The sequence below is a fragment of the Onychomys torridus genome, chromosome 2 (assembly GCF_903995425.1).
Source record: "Onychomys torridus chromosome 2, mOncTor1.1, whole genome shotgun sequence".
Classification (NCBI taxonomy): domain Eukaryota; kingdom Metazoa; phylum Chordata; class Mammalia; order Rodentia; family Cricetidae; genus Onychomys; species Onychomys torridus.
In genome coordinates this window covers 118440109-118459181 of record NC_050444.1, presented here as the reverse complement: position 1 = coordinate 118459181, position 19073 = coordinate 118440109, and the positions used below count along the sequence as shown (strand labels likewise).

The window sequence follows — 19073 nt, the reverse complement described above, 5'->3', positions numbered from 1 at the left end:
GCAGTGGATTTTATCCTGTGCAATGTCCTCTGATGTAGAGTCTCTGCTTGGCTGTTTAGGGAATTAGTCTTATTCCCTGCTTAGATGCAGCTATCCTCTACCTCAGTGGTTCTCAACCTTCCTAATGCTGTGACCCTTCAATACAGTTCCTCATGTTGTGGTGATTCCCCAACCATAAAAATTATTTCAATGCTATTTCAAAACTGTAATTTTGCTACTGTTATGATTGTAATGTAAATAGCTGTGTTTCCTGGTGGTCTTAGACAATCCCTGCGAAAGGGTCATTTGATCTGCAAAGGGGTCGCAACCCACAGGTTGAGAACCATTGCACATGCAAAGCAGCCTTTTCAGTAGAGGGAGAAGCTATTTTAAAAATGATAATGTTTATGCAGCATGCATTTTTGCCTTAGAAGAATCTGGATTAATGACAACTGTGTCTTAAATATTCTTTTGATGACATTTAAGTGACATTGCAGGAACAAAGTGCTGTGTTGTTGATGATCTGCCTTTTTTTTTTTTTTTTTTTTTTTTGAGCTGAGGATCGAACCCAGGGCCTTGCGCTTGCTAGGCAAGCGCTCTACCACTGAGCTAAATCCCCAACCCATGATGATCTGTTTTTTATCAGGAAAATCATTGGCCAGCTCTGAGTACTAGCTAGTTGACTATATTAGGAGTGGGGGAAAAGCTCAGCTCCTGCACTCTTTCCCCAGCAATTGGATGTTACACAGAAATATTTCCTAATGGAGTCCCATTTACACAAAGCTGAACTAAAGGGAAATGGTGACAGAGACATGCTACAATTCACAGGCAGCTATGAATGTCTGTAGATTTACTATGTTAGTCAACCTCAACGACAAGTTGTATGTTTATAGATGCTCTTCCATAAAGCAATTGCTTTATAGAGATAGTGTGCTAGTTGGAGAAAGAATTTACAAGCAACAGAGATGCGTTTGGTTAAATCCTACAGTTCTTACTAGTTTTGGGGTTTGAGTCTCAGAGCAAGAGAGCTAAGTGTACAAAAACAAAACAAAACATGACTTGTGCATGATTAGTATATTTGAAAAGCTACTAGAACATGGTAAACACCCTGGAATTGGCAGCTTGTTGCTGTTGTTAATTCATTTTTAACATATTGCTGTCCTGTTAAGAGTAAAAGATTGCAGAAAGTTATTGTGGAAGGACCGCCAAGGTTTAAGACATTTGTATCTTGAGGAGATGGCCACAGTTTGAGTGAGGAGATAGACTTAATCACATATCAAATGGATGTGACCAATCCCATGCAAAGCATACAAAACAATGCAGTAACTGTAGAAGGAAGACATTTAGAGAGGAGATATTTATGCCATCCAGCTGAAAATTCTAGATCGTTTTTTATCTACTATTCTAATCCTTCCTTAGAGAGCTCCTTCTCAGAAGTGTCCATAATAGGATGTTTTTTAAGGAACTCTGAGATGTTTTGGAGAACTTGGACTGGTAACTATGGTGTATACAACAATAATATTCAGGGCTGTGCATGTGATTATCACAAGGTGTTTGAACACAATTCCATATTAAAGCCACACTGGTATTTCTAACAAGTCACTCAACACTAAAACTGCATCTTTTTAAGTCAGCTTCTTGCATAGAAAATACACACATGTTAACATGACCATAGTGGGCCACTCCATGTTGCTTTGGTGCCACCATTAATTTCTCTGGTAATCATTGATCACTTTGCAGCCCCAGAAGCCATTATCTCCATTTCAGAACAGCCTGAGAGCAGAGGTGCCATTTAGTTATTGGCTAGATCAAATTGGCCTGTTGCATGTCTGTTGGAGATAACTGTCTTGATAATTAATTGATATAGGAGGGTTCAGCCAATTGTGGGCAGCACCATTCTCTAAGCAGGTGGTCTTGGGCTACATAAGGAAGCTAGTTGAGGATAAGTTTACAACTCATAAAGGAGCAATTTCTTCTTGGTTTCTGTTGATTTTCCTTGGATATGAGTGAGTTTTTTGGTCAGTGGTAATGCTGTGTAGAACACCAAACCATTATTTCCATGTTTCAAAACCAATTATTTCAGTTGGCGTGAGATGACACCCATTTTCTCATCTTCATTTTTGAGCTTGAAAAAGTCCATGTTCACTGTGTAACTGAAGCTACCTTTAGTCCAGTGAGTCTATATTTAGGAATCTTAACCATCATTTCCTTTTAGTAATTACACATTTTTCTCCTTCTTTCAATACACACTAGAATTTCATAAAATCAGCTCTGGAAGCATGGTGTGGCACACTGGTTCACAGATTTTGCATCTACCAGACTGACGTGAAAGCTTATTGGAAAAAAGATTTATAGGTCCTTTCTTCCAACAAACTTTAAGGACAGGCTAAGAATACCTAGCGAAGGAAATAGAACGCCAAGTGTCAGCCAGAGTCACACCGGGTGAACCACTGGCATGAATAAAGACTGTCGAATCAGGACAGAAAGGCACTGGAACATCATTAGGGCATTTTGACTCCAAATTTCATGGCCCTCAAACTTATTCTGCAAATTTTCTCCATAAGAAAGCTGATATGCCATAATTATTATATCACAACCTAAGAATGTATTTCAAAGCTTTAATAAAAATAATCCCTTAGCAAATATTTATTCCCCTTTTGTCCTTTTTTTTAACTTTTAATAAAAAATAAGGTTGGATATTACCCTTTCCATCCTTGGGACATAGTTTATCACTGTTTCAAAAACTATTATATATTCAAATTTTCATAAAATCAAGGTATTCACCTCTGTCCTAAAAAGCTTTAGTCCTGGAAGGGAAAAATAAGTTTGGGAAAGCTGACAAATGGAAATCCAGCAGATAACTACAAGAGTCAAGAGGCATGTGCCGGAATGTCTTCCTTTACAGATAATACTTAAAAATGAATGTGATAATGTCTATAACACTGTAGATATTGCAAGCAGTATACTGTGCAGATATATGTACCAGCTTGCAATTGAAAATGAAGTGCAATTTAAAATTTAAATTATAATTAGTTAATTTACATAAATTACTCTGTAGAATACTTGATATGAACATTTTTGTCTATGGCTGAGAAACTCAGAAACAGAAAGCTTAAAGATATTGCCCAAGGGTGATGAAGAAGGTGGCTTAGGTCTGATTTTAATGCACAGACACCTGATAAATCATTCATTAAGACCATGTTTTTTCTTGATTGTGCTTCAGTTTATCAGGGTTTAATCTGCTTTCACATAAGTATTTTTTACATGCAGATTCTTTGGAGATTGCTGTATTTTTCATGCTTAGCAATATTAATAAAAACATCCAGACTTCTCTTTAGAAAATATAATGTTATCTATGGCAAAATAGTTCTTAATTATAATGCCGTAGTTTTGGACTGTAAAAATGATAGCTTAGAATTAAGAACAGAATTACTGTGCTTCCCATAGTCTCCTTGACAACAGGCTCAATGTTTTGAATACTGAATCACTTAGAATTTTATACAGATGTAAAGGTCTCGCACCTTGGCATCTCATTCCCTTTTTATCCAGCTGGGATTTTAGCAGGCATTTTTCAAAATCCCATTACACATTATTACTACTTATTTTTTGCCATCTGATAATGTAATTGTGTTTGGACTGTTTCTCTAGTTTTTATCATCATCATTGTCATCTTTTTTATTGTTATCTTTACCATCTACTTTCAACAAGTAAAAATTAAATTCAAATAAAATGTTTGATTAATTTACTAAAATAAAGCCTCTTTTGGGAACTCCAGTATTAAAAACTATAGTAAGTTCAAAGATGGTGGGTCTTCTGCCTGAGGGATTTGTGCCACTTGGGCATTTACCTTTCCCTGAACTGTTGCTCTCATTCTGAAATCAAAAGAAAGCCATGTCAGTATGGAGTATTCTGTACAGATTGCCTTCCTGTCTTTGGCGGAGCTCCAGCTTTGCAGTGAATCACTGCTCAGCACACAGTGTTACCATTGTGCCATCTGAAAGCAAAGCCTGCTGGGTGGTGGTGAAGCTACTCTTCTGGGAAGGTCACAAGTTCACATTTTCTCTGTCTTCCATCTCACAAGAAGTGTTCCTACTAAGGAAGAGAGAACTATGTTGTATCTCTGTGTATGGAAGGTCAGGATTCAAAGGAACCTCAGCATTCATGACTCAAAGGCCCCCAAGGAGTCTTCAAATTTAAGTCAAGGCTTATGCCTGTGACTGGTCCTTCCAACTGTCTTTCAGCATCTTTCCTCGGTGATTATAAAAATGAAATTGCCTAAGTACTTGATTGAAGCGACTGAAGATGGGGCAGATGGTGCTTCATGGGAGCCCAGAGTGAATGCTTTTGCAGTTCTACTATGCTATTTTCTTTATCAAACAGACATTTATTGAGTATTTACCATATGCCCAGTACTGCTTACAGGGACGGGGGTCAATACGGCAAGTAAAACAGTCAGGATCTCTGCCCTCATAGTGTATTTATTCTAGTGGGGGGTGTCACGCAATGGTAACTTCAGGAGTGATAGAAAATGTTAGAAAAACAGAGCTGAGACAGTGAGGAGGGGAAGGGTGCTGATTCATGTAAGGGGATTGGTGCAGCCTCTCTGGGGGCAATACTCGAACCAATTTCTGAAGGAAATAAGAAAGGGAACCTTAGAAATATCTAGGGAGATGCTGGCCAGGCAGGGGTTGGGGGTGCCATTTGATGAGTTTTGTGTATTTAAAATGAAGTCTACTATAACTAATAAATATCCATAAAATATACACAGACAGACAGACAGACACACACACACACACACACACACACACACACACACACACACCATTTAAAAATGTCACATTGAGAGGAAAAAAGCAAAGACATTTTTAAAGCTATATGTATACAACAAAGGCATAAATTAACGGTTTTTTTTTTCCTATTATAAACATTCTCCTAGCAGAGCTTCACAGGGTTAAAACAATGTATCTCAGACATAATGTACTGTAACTGCTTTTTAACAACTGAAAATGTACAGAAAATGGTGTTTTGACTGTCTATCTTTAGTGTTCAGCTGTTGCTGTCACGATTCAGAAATTTGGATCTCTGCCTCAAGAGACACATTTTCTTAGCTGTAAAGAATCTGCTGGAATCTACAACTGTAATCAGAGGCTGTGGAGGGGAATAAAGGGGGGAAGGGCTGGTGTTTTTCTTTTTCCTTTGAATTTACCCTTTTCTGGGTTTGTTCACATTTGATAAAGATGGCATTTCTTTGGTAGCACTGTGTGGCAGGCAGTGCCCATGTCTTTTAATGGATGCCACACAAAGAAATCCCCATGTGTGTTAGGAAATCTGGAAACTGAACCCAGAAGCCGTGGTAGGTGGAGAAAGGAAGGAGGAAGAGAGACCCTGTATGTTATTTTGGTGGTTGGCAGGAAGTACCATCTTACATTCCTCTTCCATTTGAGAACTGAGAAATAAATGTAAAGCAATTAAGGTAGGGTAGAAATCTTAATAATTTAGTCCCTTGGCTCTAAAACAAGATCAAAACACTGGTTGGAGTTAATGGAACACACAGAAAGGAGTTTCCAACCTCAGTTAGAGCCTGTGGAGTCAGGGTTGATCCCAAACCCCAGCACTGTCTGTGATAATCATGATCGAGACACGGAATTGAGTAACACAAGTTCTTAGCGTCCATGTTAAGGATGCCTTTAGAAGGTAAATCAGGATAGAAATAGAATCAAAGAACACTATTTATATATCTAGTGTTAAGATAGGAGAGAAAGAACTGCAAAAAAACAATGTCTAGAGTTTTAATAACACACAAAGGCCAAGGAAGTTCTAGTTTTGAACAGCCAATAGAGGCAGTCTGAGGCAAGTTAATCCCACTGCTTTCTTCTGTGCTGACTTGGGACTTAGGCAAACACCCAAACAAAATGACCTTTTAAAATAGCTCAAGAGTATAATGTTTACTGCATGGATGGAACTCTGCTTTACAGCATTAGGAATTAAATGTAGGGCCATGCACACCCCAGGCAAGTGCTCCACTAATAAGCCCTAGCTTCAGCCATGGAAACTAATTTTTGTCACATTAATATTACTTTGTATTGTCCTGAAATATGACATTTCTTGATGTATTTAGGATTCTAATTTCAGGTTATGAAATTATTAGGATGAACGACTTTTATACTGTAAGTTAGATTTTTTTATGTAGGGCATATCCATATTTCTTTTATAATTTTCCTTTGTAATGAAATAATAGTAAATTAAAGGATAAGTTTTAAAGTCCTCTGGCTTGGTTCTAAGTTTTACCAAGCTTGGGTAATTCATTCATCCCCTCAGTAATTTGATTTCTTAATCTATAAGACACAGATTATATGCTTCAGAGTTATGAAGTTAAGTATGATAACAGAAATGAAAGCATCTAGGGCATAGTAAACATTTGACCATGTATTTGTTTCTTCAGCTGCCTCTCTTTTGGCTTCTGCCTGTCCTGCCTTACATTTTGGAATGTGCCTGAATGTATCCTTCACTCATGAACTTCAGAAAGAACCAGTCTTGATGATTGGGTATGAGGCATCTAGCCCCTGGAACTGTAGGACAATGAAGCTCTTTTCTTCATGATGCTCAGTCTATGGTTCCACCAGGAAGCAGTGGGGTGGTGTGGTAACAAGTACTATAGACTGTGGAGGTAGCTTTGGAGTTTGACTTGATTTGAAGTGCTTGGTACATGAAGGTCAGATTGCCATGAAGCGAATGTGGGAGAAATGTGACGTCCAACAGTGCTTTAGAGGGGTTTCCAGATGGAAATGAGAAACATGTTATTGGAAACCAGAGAAAAGATAATCCTTATTAAAAAGTGGTGAAGAACTTGGCATAATTATGTTCCACATTTTCTTCGTGGAAAATATAATTTGTGAATGATGAACTTGGTATTTAGCTGAAATTTCTAAACAAAATGTTAGAAGAATATCCAAGTTTCTCCATGCTGTTTATAGTGAAATGTGAAAGGAGAGAGATAAAATGAAGAAGAAATTGTTAAGTAAAAAAAGATGCAGAACTTGAAAAATTAGAAACTTCTCAGCCTTATCTGTATTGTTTAATAACAACATAGTAAGTTATGTCCTGTAGAGAAAATCAGAGATGTGACCGGGAGGCTACCTGTATGCTGGATGTGATTTACTACCAGGAAAAGCCAGGCACTGAGATGCAGTTATACAAAACTGACCTGTGGGGTACCCTCTGCCTGATGGCTTGGCCAATGCAAACTGCAAAGCAGTGAAGACTGTTGTGAGCTACATCTCAACAGAAACTCTCCCAGCTTGTACTGAGGGGAAAGGACAGTATACCACAGAGGCGGCCAATCTTCTTGTATTCTCTAGACAGGAGAGAGGAGAATAGAAACATCAGTCAGCAGATATGCATGATCTTTTAGAAAAGGGAAGAAGAATCCAGAAGGTGGCTCACAGACTGGGGATGTTGTCAATTTCCACACTTGCCAGAGGGCACAAGGCTGGGAAAAGAAAGCTGCTTCTTTGGTGTCAGGTCTGTGATTGCCTAAGGCTCAGGTGCCCACTACTATCACTGTAGTATGTTCAGAGAACTACACATTGAGTTAAAAAAAAAAAAAAAAAAAAACTAGAGAATACTCCTCTAAAAATCTGATGGAATCCGTCATGTTGGTTTTGAACTAACTTGCAATCTATGAGCCTTTTTTTTTTTTCTTCCAGGATCTCACTTTGGAAAACAGATTATCGTTTTTGTGACTATCTCATCATTATATTCAGGAAACAGATAACTGCTTTTATAATTCATAGATGGAGAACAACTTCCTTCCAAGTTCCACGCATAATTTATTTGGTTTATTTAAATGAGATTTGACTTGGGACTTAAGCTGATGCTGGGATGGATAGATGTGAAAATGTTGGCATGGGATGTTGTAGTTTGTAGTTTGCCAATGAGGAGGATATAAATTGGGGAGATCAAAGTACAGATTGTTACAAAGTTACAGATTGAAGTACTTAGTCCTCAGATTCATGTGTTGTAGTCTGTCAAAATGTGGATCTTAAGTATCTCCCAAACTCCATATGGTAAAAGTTGGTTCCTAGCATGATGCTGCTGGGAGGTGAGTAAGTCTTTGAAAAGAACTTAGTGAGAGGCTCTCCCATATTACTAGGGTTGTGTCCTCAGTGGAAACCAGGGAACCCATGTTGCTTCATCTGTCTTTTACTGTCTAATCACAAGGTGAATGGAATGGTTTTTTTCCACTGTATATTCCTGCTATAACATGTCCCTATGAGTTCCAAGCAATGGGCCTAATCAATCCCGAATGAGTATCTCTAAAACTGTCAGCCCAAATCATTTTTCTATGTGTTTAAATCACCCGAGCTTTAGTGTTTGTATGTACTATCTAGTAACTACTCTGTTGTCATTTGTTGTAATATGACAAACATAAGACCACCTCCTAACCCTCAAGGCAGCCTACTTTTGAGAAAAGATCTTCACAGAGATTATACCATTGAAATGAAGTCACAATAGTTGGTCTTAATCTAATGTGACTGATGTCCTTGTAGCAAGAGGTCATTTGGTAGCAGACGTGCATAGAAGAGAGACAACAGGAAGGGGCAGATGCAGCATCTCTAAACCAAAGAGAGAGACCTAAAACACATCATTTCTTCATAATCTACAGAAGGAACCAACACATTAACACCTGTATTTGCACTTCTGACCTCCAGAACTGGAAACAAATAAACTTCTGTTGATTAAGTTTGTGTTAGAGACTACATGAGGCCATGAATTTGAAGGAGCATGGGAAGGGGAATATGTAAGGGCTTGGAGGGAGGAAAGTGGAAGGAGAAATGATGTCATTAAATTATAATCTCAAAAATAAAAATTAAAGACCACATTACCAAGTATGGAGAGGGGCAAGTAGGTCTTGTTCTTTTTGGAGCTAGTGTTTGGAGCTCTTTATGGCACCTCACCTAGCAGCAGACAGGAGACTTTTGCTTGTGAAAGTGGTACAGGCTTTCTTTTGTGTTCCTCTGTGATTGCCCTAGCAAACTGTTGTTGGTAGGTAGCCAAATGGGGTGTGTATGTGTGTTTATCATTTAAAAATTATATGTATTGTTATTATTGTGTTCGTGCTTGCAAGTGTATGTGTCCAGTGTCTGAGGACAACTTTCAGGAATTGGTTCTGTCCTTGTACCTTGTTGAAGCAAGATCTCTCTTGTTTTCTTGCGGTTTTCTTAGTTGGAGTGACATGGGGTGTGTCAGCCACACTCCGGGGCAGTAGTCGACACAAAACAAACTACGTGTGTTTTTGTTTGTTTGTTTGTTGTTATTGTTGTTTTGTTTCATTTTTGGTATTTTTGTTTTATTAGTTTTTTTGTTTTGTTTGGGGTTTTGAGGATTTTTTTCTGTTTTTGTAAGAACATTGAATGAAATTAGATTGGTAGAGAGGTTGGGAGAATGTGGGAGTTGAAGGAAGGGAAAGAATATGATCAGAATATAGTTTATAGATGTTTTTAAAATAATAATTTAAGAGAGTAACAAAAGAAACTTAATTTTTGTTTGTGGACAGAATGTATGTGGATTCTAAAGGACAGCTCTGAAAAGACAGCTGAAGTCAGATTACAGAGGAAGAATCATATCTTTAGGAAGATTCAAGCTAATTTGGAAACGAGAAAAGGTCTTAACGAAAGAGGTCCCACAGATAACAAGCACAAGAGACTGGGTTAAGGAGCAGCTAGTAGGGAAATGTAAACTCAATTTGGTAACTCGAGCAACTGCACACCTGGTGCTAGAGTCACTAAATCAAATATCTGCTGGTAGGAAGTGCTGGTGAGCATGTGGAGCAACTGGAATGCCCAGACATTGCCCCTGGGGATGAAAGTGATAGATTCATTCTGGAAAGCAGGTTGATATTTTGTTATATCAACTTATATTCACCGTCAGACTAAGAATCCCACTTTGTATATGTTGTGTGTGTACCACACAGCATCAAATGCAAGTGTTCGTGCAGAACTTGTATGTGCATCTTTGTAGAAATTCTATCCATAATTGCCTCAAACAAAAAAAATATCTTTCATAGACAATGAATAAACAAATTATGGTGCATTGAGATAATAGAATCCTATTAGGAAGTAAAAATGAATGGACTATTAATAAATCTTGGCTCCATTTTGTAAGATACTATGCCAAACACAAGAAGCTGGTCTCAAGGGTTGAATCTGATTCCATTTGTATAACACTGCTGAAGAGAAAAAAAAAAAAAAAACCTAAATGATGGAGAACAGATCAGCAATGCCAGGGATTAGAGATGTGAGGGCAATGTGAATGTAAAGCTGTAGGATGAAACAGTTGATGAGTGATAGAACTATTTTAGGTCCTGACTGTAGCAACCACATGAATGCAGATTTTCTTGGAATCTCTACTCTCAAGGCTAAGTGTGCTCATATATAAAAGGTGAAAAGTCTTTTATTTTTACATATGCTAATGAATGTGTATAATACAACATTAAATTTGAGTCACTTCTAAACTCTAAGATAGCATAGTCCTGGTAGCCAAGTTTCCATTTTCTTCATCGTCAAATAGCAAACCTCATTGTATTTGTAGATTTTAAAGAATTTTCAACATGAACAAATTAAAAATGAACAGTCTGTGGTGATTAAGCTTATCTCAAAAGTAACTGAGGCTGTTTCAATGTCACTCCCTACTGTTTATTTTTCTGTTTTTCTTGGTGGTGCTGCGTCTTTAAAGCAGGGCCTTGTATATTCTAGCTAAGGCCTCTATGACTGAGCTAAAACCCCAACCCCATAGTTCCCCATTTGGTAAGCATTTTTCTTGATATGTATCCATGCGTCCTTTTAAAGCTCACTGAACAATTGTTAGAAATATTGTTTTGTAAAATAGCTTGAAAATATAAACAAGTATGACATGGCCCTTCTGTTGCTATCCTTTTCCTAAGAGAAATGCAATGGCTTTGATTTTGTTGCCTTTTTATTTGTGTTTTACTCTTATTTTGATCTCTAGGGTAGCACAGTGAGATGAACTTTTAGAGGTAATTATTATACTTAAACTCTTGCTGGGCAGTGGCAGTGCACGCCTTTAATCCCAGCACTTGGGAGGCAGAGCCAGGCAGATTTCTGTGAGTTCGAGGCCAGCCTGGGCTACCAAGTGAGTTCCAGGAAAGGCACAAAGCTACACAGAGAAACCCTGTCTCCAAAAACAAAACAAAACAAAACAAAAAATAAAAAAAAATCCCAAAAAATACAAAGCTCTTCATATATACACTGAGTCTATATTACTTTTTCTTACCTTGTCGCAAATTTGGCTGACAGGATTGGGCATAAACAAAAATTAAAAGCTAATTTTAGAGAAAAGGATCTTCCCAAAGATGCCTTTGAGCCTCTCACACTGATGTGAGATCACTTTTATAGGCCATTTGTTGGTAGACTGGAATAACCCTAGGAACCTAAGCACCTTCTTTTCTTACAGCTCTAAAATATCTACCCTGGGAACACACTCTTTCCTTGCATCTTGGATATCTGACTCACCCTTGCTAATGTAACTTGATGGTGCACTGATCTAGGAAACAGAGAAACTTCCTTAGCATCTTTCTTCTATGTTATCTCTCACCACAGAAAGCACCTAGTACAAGAAGTACTTAAGTACTCTGTCAGCCCAGGAAGCACAGCGCAGAAGGCATTCAGCTAGTCTATACCACTGGGTACCACCCAACCAGCAGAGGATACAGCACACTGGGATTCTTCCTTTACACTGAAGTGAGAATGTGAAAATAATAATAATAATAATAATAATAATAATAATAATAATAATAAAGAAATTATAGCAACAGGATAAGAAGGACCATAGGTACCAAAAGGCAACGTAGGCAGCAGAAAATGAAATACTTGAGTAATATAGTAACTCCCTCAGATTGCTCAAAAATTTTGACACTATATTTACTATATTAATAATTTTCCAACCCTCAGCAGCAAAGACTCTACTAAAGAGATACCTAGGACTAAGTTGTTACTGTCAAAGTCGTATTCTAAACAATCCACTGATTGTCCAACTACTGTCTAAGAAGATGAAGCAAGGCCAACCCGATGTCATATGACTGGGCCTGGAAGAAGAGGCTAGGAGGCAGGTGCTGGGAACAATTGGAGGGGTGAGGAATAAATGTGGTCAAAATTCATTGTATCATAATAGGCACTTCTCAATGAGTTAATAATAATCTCACATGTTAAAAAACACGTTAAAATGGTAAACATTACCTCTCTCAAATTTAAGAGAGATAGTTTTTCCCATTTTAGTTTGACTGCTCTTCCCTCATTTTATTCTGCACTGGAAAGATAAATAATTTCCTCATCCAATTAGTATTTATGAAATACTTGACATGTGGTAGGCATTCTTCCCAGACTGGGATTATAGAGATGAAAAAAATAAAGCCATTTCCTTCATAAAGCTTCACTTCTAGGAAGATCAACAAGCAAATAGTGTGTACTATATTACATAGTGACAAATAGAGGCAAGTGAAGCATGGTGGTCATTCTCTTGTCAAACAGGATGACGGGGGAGGCCCTCAGACCCATGCAGTTGGGATAGATGCTAGGAAGTAAACCATGCAGATATGCCAGGAAAGGGAAGCTTGCATGAACAAGGTCAATGAACAAGGAGACCAAGTATCTGGAGTAGAGTGAGGCTGGAGGACAGTATCCAGAGGTGAGGCAGAGAAAAACTGCCAACAAGAGGGAAGAGGTGCATGTGGGGCCCTTGAGGCTGCTGTGGTTTTTCTTCTGGGTTCTGAGAAGCTATTGGAGGGCTTGGAACAGGCAGTTGTTTCTTAATAATATACCTCTACAGATAATCTGTGATGTAACCTCCCATATTGTTCCTCAAGATGCAGGTCACAAAGGTGAAAACTGATCTTTCTGAACACCACTTTACTAATGATGAGTAATTAAATGAGACCCTATGGATTAAAAATGAATCCTGTATGTCATCTTATAAAAATAATATGCTGTGGTCACTTCAGACTCAAGACATTTAGTACTTGAGAGGAGACCCACCTGGGAACAAGCATTCTGTCTTCTATTCTATTGTATTCCCACCAATCTCTTTAGTAGCATTGATGGAGTATAATCATCAATGCTATAGAGTATGAAGCCTGGGTTTACCTATTGGACTAGTTCCTTAATTATGCAATTTTGTGTCTTGATGCTCTGATTTGAAAATGGACAAGATAATGTACATTCAGTGAACAGATATTGTCTCCCATCTATGGAACATTCTACAAATGAAGGATAATAAGCCACATTACCATATTTGGAACTCAGCACATTATAGTTATATCTCGTTTGGTGCTGGGTACCAAACTCAGGGCCATGAGCACACAAAGCAAGGTCTTTAACCTGTTATCAATACACCTCCAGTGCCTGCAAGTCTTACTTCCTTTGCCCCACTTACATTATTTCATTTGGGAATGTTTATAATATAGCACAAAAAAACTGAGATCTAGAGGTAATGGATGCCAATGGTTTTGATGTTATCTGTTTATCATGAAAGAGAGGCATGAAACTGTTCCTCTAATGGAACAGAGCAGCACTTGAGTAGATCGGGAAACTTCCTGCAATGCTATTTCAATGGCAGTTTCTTTATACGTATCAGTTAATTGTACTTTACCAAGATGAATAGAAGCTATTTTTGTATTCTGTTGTGCATTATGTTTCTTTCAATCATGCTAGAATGATTCTCCAGCTCCATTTCTTAACATTGAAATTGTAATTTGTACTGATACTGCTGTCTAAAGCATACTGACTGTTTATTGGTCTTTTGTTGCAATTATTCCTTCTTGTTACCTTGCCTTGAACTGAAGAAAAGGAATTGATGTGACTTTAGTTGAATACAGTCTAGTGGCAGTCCTCAGATGGTGTTTTGGCAAGAAGGAGCTAGATAGAGAAATAGATAAAGACTTAATTAAGAACTTAACTGTTAATATTGTTGATTTTAACTACATTCCTTAAAAAGAAAATGCTGAATATGTTCTTTTATCTCAGACCTTCAGTTTGTATTCATAGTAAATTATAGCAGTGTTATTTTGAATTCAATGTTGTGCTAAAATATAGAAAGTTCAGTTTTGTGTTTTTAAAAACTATTTAGTTTTGCAAAGGTCAACTGAAAATGATATTTGAAGAAATTTTACTCAATGGCAACTTTTGAAGTTCAAATTTTACATTTATATCAATATAAAAGATCATTTTATATAAAGTTGTGCTCTTAAAAGGGTTATGTTTTTAAAACATTTAAAACTGGTATATATTTATATTCTAAACATCATTTTATTGGTAGAAATTACATGGTCTTTTCTTTTTTTTACATCTTTGAAAAAAACTAAACTGTTGTTATTTTTGCCCCCAATATTTATAAGAAATAATTGTTCATCTATTAGTGACTAATTCATTTTATTCTTTATTACTCTGACTGGATATTGTGCCACAGATTTGTTTATCTAATACTGAAACATACTATGGATGGAATTTTCAGTAATTCACAAGGATATATACTTATAAACTGATGAGTGCGGATTACTCATTTCTCCAGAGCTAAGAATTACAGGTAGACAGGAAGGTTTCCATTGTATTCATTAGATGCTTCTTAAGCACAAGATGCCAGTGTTTGACTCTCTAAGCCCCCACAAAAGGCTTGGTCTCCAGCTTGTGGTGGTCCTGGGGAACTGAAGTTCAAGAGAAGAAAGTTAGGCTACTGCTGACATGGCCTTGGGACCCCAACCCCTCCTTTCTCTCCATTTATCTATAAACAATATAAACATGAAAACCACAACCCCCACTAAGGAATTCAGGCATTCAAACAGTCTGATTATTCTTTAAATGTTTACACTTTCGTTAACCCTCTTGGTGGCCCCAGTTTCCTTCTGGGGTAGATAAGGTTAGCAGGTCTGGATGTCTTTGATCCTGTTGGCAGAGGGAAGCAGGAGTGTGGAATGCCATCAAGTGGTGACATGGTCAGCATTTTCCTATCAAAACCTCAATTTATACTTAGCCATATAGGGTTATGAAATTTGCCATTATTTTTTTCTGAGAAGAAATTCCTAAATCTTTATTTATTTTCTTGACTTTGAAAAATAAATATGAGCCAGATAGTGGTGGAGCACACTTTTTAATCCCAGCACTTGCAAGGCAGAGGCAGGTGGATCTCTGTGAGTTCAAAGCTAGCCTGGTCTACAGAGGTGAGTTCTAGGACAGCAAAGGCTACACAGAGAAACCCTGCCTTGAAAAATAACAACACAAAACCCATAAATAAAAAAATCGCTTTAATGAATAAATAAGAGAAATAGCTTTAATAAACCCAACTTGTTATTTCATTTTTTGCTAATAGGCCACTGTGAATCATGGTAGAATATATAATCTCTAGGTCACTGTGAATCATGGTAGAATATATAATCTCTAGGTCACTGTGAATCATGGTAGAATATATAATCTCTAGGCCACTGTGAATCATGGTAGAATATATAATCTCTAGGTCACTGTGAATCATGGTAGAATCTATCATCTCATTCCCAGTTTTAACTTCTTCTATTATTTTGGGTGAAAGTCTCAGATTTGTTGCATAGTTCAGCCCAGAGTAGGTGCCATTCACCACATTTTCTCTGATTATCAACAATCTGTCATCTCAAGCCACTCAAAAACATCTTTAGATACCCAAGAGCATGCACTCAGGCCTACCTAGACAAAAACACATCTTAAAATGAATTGAACAGTACTTGCCAGGAGTCGGGAAATCTGAGTTGGGGATTTAGCAGTGATATCAATCACCAGGATGGACTTTGATGAGTCCTTCCATCCCCTGGCTCTGTTTCCTTGTTTGGGGAGTGATTTTTGTAACAAGGGACATCCAGTACAATCTAAAATTCCACGATTGTGCATTTGTTCACAATGTGTTTTAGTTAGGTGTTTAAATGTTTACAAGTTTTCTGAAATCACTAGTTTGGGTAGTACTAGTGGTGCCTGGAAATTAGTAGTTTAAGCTCCAGTCACTTCCCCAAGGCTTAAGTGGGATCCCCTGCTCAGGCATAGAGGCAATGGTCTCTTTTTATTTAGCCTTTTAACTTTTAGCACATCTCTAGTGTGTGACATTTATGAAGGGTTTTAGACTGCAGGAAGACCTTACACATTAGTGTGTAAAATGAGTGAAGTCCTGCTGTATGCGCCTTTCCTTTCTGTAACTCTTGCTGATTAGCCCTAGTCTGCTTTGTGACATTTGCTTGAGATCAATCTGCCTCCAATGATGGTCATTGTCAATACAGATTGTACAGCATTCAGAAACATATATACAACGACCCTCTTTATACCTCAGTGTGCCTTTTTAACATATGGAAGCTGTTCTCCCATGCCAAAATAAAATAACTAAATAAAAAATGCCAGGTTGAAATGATCCACTTTCAACATGCCCTGACCATATGTCTGAGTTGTGCTCCTCACAAACAATGTGAGAACTCACGCACTGGTGCACGCAGCCACATACATACACACATTGTGCACCTCTCTGCATACACACAAACATGTGCACAGTGCCTAGCTTGGGAGTCCATTAACTGGGGTACATGTTTTACCTGGCTGTTACCTCCATTTCAGATTAGGGGTGCCATCAGAAAAGGCTTTTCATGCAATATAGATTGGCTTTTGTGGGCAGATCCCAAACAATGGGCTTAACCAGAAGAATGAGAGTAATGTTTATTGGAATAAAAATTAAGTTTTAAATTCCTTGGGGGAATGAACCAAAGCCAATATTTTCCTCTTCATTTTTTTTTTTTTTTTTTTTTTTTTTTATACTGATGCTGTTTGGATCTTCTAGAGAAGGAAGTGGGGGAATAAAAACTTCAGCAAATCGGCTCTTTGATTCAGAAAGGGAATCTGGAAAGCTGTTTTATTGAGGCTTTTTGGCAAACCCTGACTTAATCAGTTTTGACTGTGACGAAGACAGTAGCCTCAGAAATTCAGTGCAAATCTGAGCCGTAGAGGGTATTTTTAAAGGGGGAGACAGCTCAGTTGTTTAAAGAATCCTGGGCCAATAGCATTTGATAGGCGGAGTCACTGCTGTGTGCATTGCCGAGCAAGATAATTCTGAATGAAGACTTTTACCAGCACAGCCTGGATGGACTCTGGTTCTGCCCTTTGTGCAGACGAAAGTGACTGGGTGGCCAGGCTTTGCTTACTGTCTCGGTTAATACAGCTTGTTCGATAAGGTTTTCTTTAAAAAAAAAATAATGCATGTAAAGGATTTATCAAAAGCCCTCATGAATATTTCATGAGTTGATATATCCAACTGAATGAGTTCAGTGAGTCTCAGTGTGTAACTTGCAGACAAGCCTCATCCACAAGGAGGCTAGTGACAGAGACAGCACGTTGGCGCATTTTCAGAGGCAAAGGCAGCCTGATAAAGCTCCTTGTGACAGGCTGACTTGCCATGTCTCCCAGGATGCTGCTCTTGTTCTGAACAGCTCTAGGATTGGAACCACAGCTTCCCAAATTAGCCTGCGAAGAGTGTTGGGACTCAGGAGCCCTCTACCCTGCAGCAGCGTTCCCTGCTATGTTCCAGGCTGTTGTTTTGGATGGTGAAAGCTAGCGCTCCACAAAAGACATGACAGCAAAAAATTCTTCCAAGGAACTTACTGCTTCTTCTGAACCCGAGGTTTGCATAAAGACTTTCAGGGAGCAGATGCACTTGGAACTTGAGCTTCCAAAGCTACCAGGAAACAGACCTACATCTCCCAAAATTTCTCCACGCAGTTCACCGAGGAATTCACCATGCTTTTTCAGAAAGTTGCTGGTGAATAAAAGCATCCGGCAACGACGTCGCTTCACTGTGGCTCATACATGGTAAGAGGGGACTTAAAGGCGTCTCCTGTCCTCAGCAGATTCTTGGGTTCTCAACAGTGATTTAGAAAGGTTGAAACTGGAACATCTGAGTTTTGTTCTGAGTCCATACCACAAGTGTGAGTGGAAGGGAGACAGCAGGTCAGCCAAGAGTACACAAAGGTACAGTGTGTTTAAGTATCATTGTGCTACCTGCTGTTTCAGATAAAATCAGCCTCTGGCTGGAAAGACCCTTGGAAATTACTGCTTATAAAAATGTACATTGGCAAATGGGGAAATAAGAGAGTTTTTTAAAAATAAGATTTTTGTTTCATCTCTGTTCTGTGGTAGATTATTTTTAGTAGTATATTTTTGGTACAAGAATAAAAAAATTTCATCTCAACTCTAATCTATTCCTTAACATATAAAAGCCTAACTTAATGTGTTGTACTCTCATGTCTATAGGGTATATGCTTTATACTTAACAACTTTTGTCTTTACACCACTCAAGGGTAGGGAAACTAAGTTCCCACTTACACAGCTGCACTTATATTTATGATTCCAAATTGTTTAAGTTACTTAAAAGTTATATGTATATTGGGCATGTCATGTATAAGAATTAAAGAACTTGTGAAAATTGAACTGACCTCCCTACCTCTGGCATGTATTTTTTTTACACAGGCTGTAAAAACACTAGAATGGCCTTCTTAAACCAGGACAGGGAGGAAATGCAAGGAAAAGCACCCCAACATTAAGTCACTTTGACCTGTAAAACCCAGGTTTTTTTAAATTAAGGCATCCTTCAAAATTGGTATTTGTGCCTCAGCCTTATTTAATAGGGACCACAGTAATAAAAGCAGGAAGTGGTTTTTAAGGTAATCCCCACAGCAATTTTGTGCCTGCATGCTAGAGTGCCAACTAATGTAATAAGCTGAGGCTTCTGAATGTTTGAAAATTAATATTCACTCAGCAGTTTCCCCCTTGCCTGGAAGAGTGTATGCTTGCTCTGGGTACAATGTGTTGGTTAATCATAGTTGCCCATAGAAAGATGTGGCTCACTTTGAGGAACAGCTGATGTTCAGCCAACATATACTTCACCTAGTTAAATATGACTGTGTTACTTACTAGTTTCTTCTGACTGTGGTGTGGCATGCTTTATTGCAGAATTGTTGGGTTATTTTGATTAATCACATGCTGTTATTTCATTGCATTCTGTTACTTGTAGAGCACATGTGATTAAGT

At 38.0% G+C, this 19073-nt stretch overlaps 1 protein-coding gene across 2 annotated transcripts in view; it reads left to right on the top strand.

The window, feature by feature from the left end:
• Pde4b (phosphodiesterase 4B) overlaps positions 1-19073 on the top strand; it is a 546203-nt gene that overhangs the window by 145583 nt on the left and 381547 nt on the right. Inside the window, exon 1 of one of the 2 annotated variants that reach the window (XM_036177954.1) lies at positions 17109-17855. The exons of the other annotated variant lie outside the window; for it this stretch is intronic. Coding sequence (XP_036033847.1) covers positions 17617-17855 — 239 coding nt within the window. The 5' untranslated portion in view covers positions 17109-17616. Of the gene's footprint in view, positions 1-17108; positions 17856-19073 lie in introns of those variants that run through there. 2 annotated transcript variants of the gene reach the window in all.